The following is an 8,850-nucleotide window of genomic DNA, read 5'->3' as shown; positions in this document are numbered from 1 at the left end:
TTGAAATGAGGAAACAAAAACTGAAGTTTCAAAATAAAAAAATAAATAAAATAAAAAAAAGTGGGTGACTAAGCTAAACTAAAGAATATGGCACTATCGCCAAACTGAAATATTTTTTAAACGATAAATTGCCAAATGTAATAGCCTAACTAGTTGGTGTTTTCTTTTGTTTTTTATTGTTGCTCTTGTTAATATTTAACGAGGTTTGTTTTTTTTCCATTGTTTTCACGATTTTACAGAAATACGAAAAATCTATGCTTCTAAACACAAGGACATCTCGAAAGAAGCCAATAATATCTGTGTTGAAGCGTTTTTAGATCTTTCCTGTGAAATTGTTATAAATAAGATCTCTGCCTCTTATTTTAATTCCTTTTCCAAAATAATAATCCACGTTATGCTTTCAAATTGAAAAAAAAACAAAAAACATTCAATTGCAGGAGTAAAAAAAAAAAAAAAAAAAAAAAAAACCGAAATTATTGTCTTAATAATGACTACTTTTGGCAGCACATAATACGAGTAAGAATTTTGTTTATAATTTAGCGCGAAATCGAATTGACATTCTTTTTTATTTTGTTATGGGATCTTTCAGATTATTTTGAAAACTAATTCATAATGATATGTTGCTGAAAAATCTCTAAAATTCACAGTTTCGAAGATCGAATTTTTGTAGGGGGGTTTTATTGACATTGATAGTTTGTGATTGATTGATTATTAGAAACACGTTTTCGTTTTTATGTTTTCGGACCAGAAAAAAATAATCATATTTTTAGGTATTTAAATGTACATAATGCAAACATTCTGCGATCTGGTACTATGCTTTGCAAAAAAAATTATGAAATTCCCATCCGTTTTCCGAAAAATTTATTAATTTAGTTATCCAGAAAATATCAAATCATTGTACATTTTGCTGAATTAAAATGTCAGAAAACAATTCAATTCGTCGTTCCTATAATAGGGCTGCTAAAAGAAGAGATGCTATTGAAAACCATGTTGGCGAAGAAAAAAAAATTCGCAGCTGTGAAAAAACCGGATGTTATGCTTCTGAACCTACGTGTTGCTTATTATCTTGTGAATCATGTACTAAAGATGGCTATACTTCTAGGTGGTATCATATGTCTCTTGGAGAACATTTTTGTAACAACTGTTTTTGTAATTTTTACATTTCTGGTAAAACAGGAAATCTACTTTTTAACCAGTGGATTAATAAGTGGGCAGAAGTTGCCCGTGCTAGTAAACCAACTATCAAAAGATTTGTTGCCAATGAACTTTTACCTTATTGGGTAAAATGTACTCGACGGCAGTGTGGTAAGTGGAGAATGGTTCGTGTAGATCACGTTTTAGATCCGAAATTCATCAAGAGTTTTAAGTGTCCAGAAGATTCAAAACACAAATCACCATGTGATGCCCCTGAAGACAAAGATGTTTCTCTAGTTTTGGATACATCATTTATGAATCAACTTATAGAAGAACCTCATCTTCAAAATTCACCTGCTGGACCTTTTTTAAAACGTTTTCTATCAGAAGATATTGGCCTTTGTCCAATTAATAATTCTGTTTCTGCCTTGAAGGAACATGAATATGTTAAACCATTTTTGATGGAACAGTGTGGCGAGTCATGTATTTGGATTAAACCAGATGAGATGGATGAAGACGAAATTGCATTTTCAAATCAAGTACTTGTATCCCCTGCTACTTATTTAGGATTACGTAACTTCCTTGTTGCATTATGGAATTTGAAACCCAATGAATGGCTTTCATTTCAGAAGGCCAATGAGTACTTAATATGCAGAGGATTGGTCAGAATTTATCTTGTTTCTGTAGCTGAACAAATCTTGGATCTACTTACAAAAAAATCTGTTATTAATCATGGAATCATCAATAACCCATCTCAGAAACTTCTAAAGAAGAATCCAGAACCTGAAGTACTTGTGATTGGGGCAGGTATTTCTGGATTGGCTGCTGCTAGTCATCTTCATAATTTAGGTGTCAATGTTGCTGTATATGAAGCAGAAGGTGATCTAGGTGGTCGTATAAAAGATGTGCCTGTTTTAGGGGCTGGAGCTTTTTTTATTCATGGTTTATTGAATAATCCATTGACTACATTTGGTCTACAAGTTAATGTGCCATATCAAAATCTAAAGAAAAATTTAGTGATATTTAAAGAAAATGGAAGTCTCATTTCTAATGATATTATTAAAAAGACGCAACATGAGCTCAATAATTTATTACAAGGGGTCATTGAATCAGTATCTGTTAGTAAAACTGATGATAACTGTTTTGATATGGTTACAAAAAGCTGTGAAGATCTCAGGAAAGTGACTCCATTTTGTAAAAATGCGGATATTTTTAGCCATTTACTTACTCATTGCGAAATTGACTTTAAAGCTCATCTTAAGAACATGTCAATTTTGAATTGGGAATTCCCTGTGTGTTCACTTGGTGATGATGGCTTTATACCATCAGGGATGAGGTTATTTCTGATTAAGTTAGCATCAAAAGATTACAGTATTGTTTACAACAATGAAGTGAAAGTGATTGATTATATTGGAGATAAAGTAAAAGTTACAACTACAAATGGGGAATCAATTTTTTCAAAAGTTCTTATTACTGTGCCACTTTCTGTTTTACAGAATGATTGTATTCAATTTATTCCTGAATTACCTGATTATAAAAAGAAGGCCATCTGTGATTTAGGTACTTATAACTGTGAAAAATTAATTTTAGAATTTCCAAGAAAATTTTGGACTAAAAATGTTAATGAACCATTCTCTAGATTTGGCATTTTATCATCAGAGGCAATTTTCGAGGTATTTTATGATGTGACTGATGAAAAGCCTGGTTCTAAACCAACATTGGTAACTTTTATTACAGAAAAGGCATTTGACTTAATAAAAGATCTAGAAGATAAAGAAATTTTTGACAAATGTCTAGCTCTTTTAAAACGTACCTTTCGTCGAAATATCCCACAACCTTCAAATTGGCATTTAACACACTGGAGAAAAAAAGTGCAATATGGTTCTTTTGGGAGTTATTTAAAAGTTGGAAGTCAGCAAACAGCCTATGATGATATGGCTAAAAGTGTTGATGATAAATTGTATTTTGCTGGCGAAGCAACATTTAGAAATTTGCCAAGTACTGTAACAGGAGCTTATTTAAGTGGTTTAAGAGAAGCAGCTAAAATCGTTAAAGCACTAGATATTTAAAGTTATTTTTCATTTCATTATTGAAAATACTTTTGTTACTTTATTAAATGATTATACATATTATTTGTATTTGTTTTGAAGTATTATGAATAATTTTTTCGAAATAGGAAAATTTTAATTAAAAAGTTATATTCTATACCAAAGAGCCATTTTCAAAATTATTTTAACTACAAACAATTCTCAGTAATATTCTAAATTATTATTTTATCAGTATTATATATGCTTTTTTTCTTTGTTTAAATTTGCATGTATTCTTGAAGAATGATATGATGATTGTATAATACATTTGTTGTCACCACTTTTTCTCCCATTTTCTATATAACCTAGAGTGAAAAGTATATAATTATTATGTAATTCATTTTTATTTATTTTTTTATTGAATTTGACTTCATCTGAATAGAATGTATGTATGCAATATTTATTGACTTTGGATTGGTAAATCAGTCACTTAATATATCTTTAAAACATTTTTGGTTAATGTTTATTTATATTTTATTTAGTATGTAAAACAAGAATTTATGTAATTGCATCATAACAGAAACATTCAATGTTATTTTGTGCAGTTAAAGCTGATATCAATGTTAAATTATCATAAATTTAAAAAATATTTTTCTAAATTATAAAATTGAAATGTGTCATCGCAATCCATGATTCTTTGTCTGAATTTAATATATATATATATATATATATATATATATATATTTTCATTTCATGTGGAAATGAATAATAAAACTCATTAACACTTTAACTTATTGATTTTGAGTTGATTTTCTAAATATGTTTGAATTCGTGGTATGACTGCCACAAGTAATTAAAAATAATATACCATTAATAATTTGTAATGCAAATGGAAATTAACTGTGTTTGCAAATTATTTTTATTAAAAAAAAATAGAAAACTAAAATTGATTGTTTATTTTTAACTATCTTACATTTTAAAGATTATTTTTAACTTCTGTTTTATGATAGTTATTATTTATAGTATACAACATTAAAAATCCAGCATTTTTAGTTATGACACCAGACATTTAATCACTATTGTTGATTAAAAAGTTTTTTCTGTTCATTTTTACATATTATATTTATGTATTTCTAAGAATTTTAAATTTTATTGGCATCCATGTTATATGTTTCTAAATTATTAGGGAAAAGAATAAACCAGAAATATGCCATTTCTTTGACATGTTAAAAAAAAAAGAACAAAACAATAATTATTACTATATTTTAGTTCTGAAATTTCAATTAATCCATTTAGTTTACTTATAGTCCTTTGATGTCTTTCTGTGATGAATTGATATTCCAACACTTTTGTACAGAATTTTGTAGATGTAAATTTATGTGAATAAAATTTTTCTTTTTTCAGTTTCTTAAATTTATCTTTCTCAATTTTCATTTCATTTATTTTTATCCAGAGAAAATCTTTCATGTATTTTTCAATACTGAAAATGCATTTAAGCTCTATATATCTATAATAAGAATTAGTAATAAAAAAATTTAGTAGTGCTTATTTCTATTGAATCAATTTTATATTCACTTAAATAAAATGCGTAGAAATCTTTTACTGTGCATAAGTGTTTCAATGACATTCTTTCAGTATATCATTTTATTCTAATATCAATAAAATTTAAATTTTTAAAAAATAATCAATTAATTTGAATCATAATTAAATTAAATTAACATTTTATATTGAATATTCTTATTTTGCACTGTTTTTATATTTTTAAAATCATATATAAATATATTACATAACTTATATTGTAAGTTTTCCTATTAGGTACTTAATGGTTTTTAAGATTTTTCATGCTTTCTTAGTAAAATAAATGAGCTATATTTTTACATAATTTGAAAAAAATGTCTATGTAATTGAGCATTTTAGTTTAAATTTAAAGTAAATTAGAGTTAATTAAAATAAAAACTGGAAGAATTAACAAAGCATAATAAAGGCTAGGTTAAAACAATCCATAAACTTATCTCTAAATCAATCATATACTGAAAAAAATAGTACTTTTTTTAGTATACTAATATTTGTATTTTTTAGTATTATTTTTCTTATTGCATCAATTTGGGAAAGGGTATATATATTTTTAAATGTATGTTACAACTACAAAGTATGTGTTAGATAAATTAATTTATTTTAAATCAAATTTTATGAAATGTTTCCCCAATTTACTAGCTATAATGATGCACATACTCATGTTTTTTCACTATCCATGATGAGAGATGTGCTGATGTAATAGCATCTGTTTCATGAAAAGTTTTTTTAAACTATTGATAAACTTGCATACTACTCTTGGTTCTCCTAATGTTTCTAACTAATTTAGTTCATTTATGAATTCATCAGATATTCTGAATATTACAAAAAAGAAGATGGAAATTGAGCAAATATTTTTCTTACTTTACCGTCTAGCAACATAATAATGTATCGTGACTTCTACTAATTGTAAATCAGGCCATCCTTAATAACATTAATTGTAAGAATTGAATTATTGCAATTTTAGCTTTGAAATTCACTGTTAATACAAGAAAATGGACTTTCTGTCTTTAGTTTGAATGTATGTTCTGATCCAAAAAACACTACAAATCTAAAATTAAAATTTTGTGAAAATGTCTGGTTCCCTTCTATAAATTTTAACTTAGATTCTCAATTTGTCATTAGACATACCATGTTTTTCAAATTTTTTAAGTTACCCAGCTTTCTTGAGAGCTTATTGAGTAGAAAATTCATTTGCTTGAGCTATCAAATTTGCAACTCACTTCATGAGTTGCTATTTGATACTTAAGATACATAATGAAGTTGGACTAGTGGTATTTGTGGACAAACAGCAACATACTGTTCTAATTTGTTAGCACAATTATTATTTTTATGTATGCACTGTGTTTTTTTTTTTTTTTTTTTTTTTTGTATTCTTTTAGAAAAATAATATAAAATATTGCAAGTACTACAGTAAAACATTTTTCATCACCAATTTTATCATTCTAAAAAGGGGGTTTCCATAGACTTATTATGATATTAATAATTTTTCTTCAGATAAATAAAAGAATAATTTGTTTTGTTAAGGAACTTACACAAATGATTCACTATAAATAAAATCAAATTTGTTTCATCTTGTGTATTTTCAGAATACTACTTTGATGACTGTGTATATATTTTTTATTATTCCCTCAAACTGCATAGTCCCTATTAGATCTTAAAATAAAATAAAAGATAAATCACTGAAAATAACTATTCATGTCAGTTGCCATTGTTTAAATATATGAGTTCTTAATATTCAAAATCTGTGCCAGAAGACCTAATTTAATTATTTTTATTTTTAAAAGTTAAATTAGCAGTCTTAAACTATAACAAAATGATTTATCTTGAACTCTGCAAGCTCAACAAGTTTGAGAATTCCAGTGCCTCTAAAGCTGGGTAATTTTTCATGCACCTAAACAGTATGGAATCTTTCCTTCTATATGGATAGCTGATCACATATTATCTCATCCTCTGAATTTCAGCTATATGACAGAAGCAGAGCTTTGTCTAAAGAAATGAGCACAGATACAGAGTTGATAAATATTTTTACAGTTTGTTTGGATTATGTAAGAATAGTTAACATTCTTAAAAATAAGAGTAGATATTCTTAAAGAATTTAGTTTAGATTAATTAAAATCTAAATTAATGCTATTTGGATAGCAGAATCTGTTTTGTCTTCCCTGTAATTGCAATTTTTTAAATTTAATTTAGAAAAGGCTGATGAATTATTAATTTTATTAATGAAATTATTTATCATAAATCTATACTTGCAGAAAATGTCTTCTGATCCTATTACAACAGACAGCAGTGATGAATCAGAAATTGAGAAATTAAAACAACAATCACAAATGGCTATTGATGAACATGAAAGCATTGAGACTGAAAATGAAATTGATAAAGAAATCAAAGATGAGCAGTACAGTGATTTTAAAACAAAGGTAAATCTTCTATTTATTGGTATTTACTAATTTCTTTTAGCTACTGCTGTTAAATGTACTTCTTTCATTCTTATTTACTGAAATACATGTGTTATACTCTGTTTTATTCGGTTTGGTGCACTTTCTCTTACAGAAAAAAAAGTTATTTGTGCGTTAACTACATGCCTTATCAAAATTTTGACTAAATGCATGATATAAGCAAACTTCAGATTTAATCATATGCCATTGGCAAAACATTGTCAATAGACTAGCATGACATGTTTGACGATTAATGTGGTTAATACATAAAGCTAAAAAGGAAGGAGATGTATACTACTTTTCCCATTTTTAAACAGTTGAATATTACATATCAAAAATATTACATCCTATGGATCTTTTACTCCTAAAATTATATCAAATCTGAAGCTTTTAAATGTAACCATGCTAACTTTTTGATCTTAAAGATAGCTGCTAATGCTAGCAATTTCAACCCTGTTCAAGTTTAATTTTTACTAGTTTTTGCATATGAATATTCGGTTTTAATATATGATACTGTGTGCTTATGGAAATCGACAAAAATTCCAATTTTTAATAAATGGCATTCAGAAAACTGAGTTTACTGGGGATTTTTTCCACCCAAATTACAGCAACACTTAATAAGCCTTTTAAAAAAAAGCATATAAAATTCTTATTACATATTCTAAAATTAAACACTTCTCATAAATTCAGAATTCTAGAGTTCACCCAAATTTTGAATGATATTTACATTTCAAGTATCTTATTTAAAGAAAATAATTCCATATTTTCTCTCAATGCTTTACAACAACCTTATTTAATTTGATTATGTTTCATAATTTTTCCAAATAAATATCAGAAGAAGATATGTAAACATTTTACAAATATGAATCACATTTATTGTTTTTAGGTTTAATAAATAATAATAAGACGAAATATTTTGTGACACTTCAATCTAATAACTTAATTTTTTTTCACTTTTTCATTACTTTGCTGATTAATTACTTATGCTTGACAATGTATTGTATTTTCATCTTTTTATTAGTTGTACTTTTTTTAGAATCAAACTGTAAAGATAAAATAAAAATTATGATCTAGAATGTTCATTAAAAAATGTGAATTTTTCTTATAATTATTGTATCAGTTACTGATTAATTTTATTTTCTTAAAATAATATCAGATTTTTTTTTCCTTATTTTGTTGACTTTATTCCCCATGAAAAATAGAAAACAAATTAAAAAATGCATGTGTGTGTGTATTTTAGTTTTTTTCCCCCCTCTCCCATGAAATTTATAAAGGAATGAAGTTGGAACCATTCAGTGAGCTTGTAATGTAGCAAAATTTTATTTAATTGTATTTTAAAGTATTAAAATTATTCACATTAGCAATTTTTTAATAAAATTCGTAATAACATATAAAAAACATTTACAGATTGAAATATTAGTTCAACTTGGAGAAAATGATTTAAGGTCCTGCTTATTGTCTGACTGCTATACTACTGATCGTCCTGGTATGCATTTAGAAATTTTGCCAAAAATCATTTTTGAGGCTGTAGATGATGAAACATCACCAGAAGAAGTTGAAGTACAGAAGCCGATTTTTCGACAAACTGTAGATCAGGGAACACAAGTAAGAATACATTTTACAAGTATACTGTGTGAAACTATGTTTTGGGACCAAGTAGCTTTTATAAAATAATACTA

The 8,850-nt window shown here is 26.6% G+C and overlaps 2 protein-coding genes across 2 annotated transcripts in view; both read left to right on the top strand.

Annotated features, from left to right (window-relative positions):
* The first annotated feature begins 510 nt into the window (after window positions 1–510).
* The window catches only part of LOC129966655 (dynein axonemal intermediate chain 3-like), a 28,535-nt gene continuing 20,195 nt past the window's right edge, over window positions 511–8,850 (top strand). Inside the window, exons 1-3 of the mRNA XM_056081155.1 lie at window positions 511–516; window positions 6,989–7,153; window positions 8,579–8,776. Coding sequence (XP_055937130.1) covers window positions 6,992–7,153; window positions 8,579–8,776 — 360 coding nt within the window. The 5' untranslated portion in view covers window positions 511–516; window positions 6,989–6,991. The remainder of the gene's footprint in view (window positions 517–6,988; window positions 7,154–8,578; window positions 8,777–8,850) is intronic.
* On the top strand, window positions 547–3,312 carry LOC129966654 (lysine-specific histone demethylase 2-like). Its single transcript, XM_056081154.1, has one exon. The coding sequence runs from the start codon at window positions 918–920 to the stop codon at window positions 3,201–3,203; it is 2,286 nt and encodes a 761-aa protein (XP_055937129.1). The 5' UTR covers window positions 547–917; the 3' UTR covers window positions 3,204–3,312.

This window comes from Argiope bruennichi, chromosome 4 (assembly GCF_947563725.1).
Source record: "Argiope bruennichi chromosome 4, qqArgBrue1.1, whole genome shotgun sequence".
Taxonomy (NCBI): domain Eukaryota; kingdom Metazoa; phylum Arthropoda; class Arachnida; order Araneae; family Araneidae; genus Argiope; species Argiope bruennichi.
Note: the sequence above shows the minus strand (reverse complement) of the source record. Positions and strands in the feature narration are given on the sequence as shown.

Excerpts from the sequence above, each read along its gene's own strand:
- LOC129966654 (XM_056081154.1), top strand. The coding sequence starts at position 918 with ATGTCAGAAAACAATTCAATTCGTCGTTCCTATAATAGGGCTGCTAAA.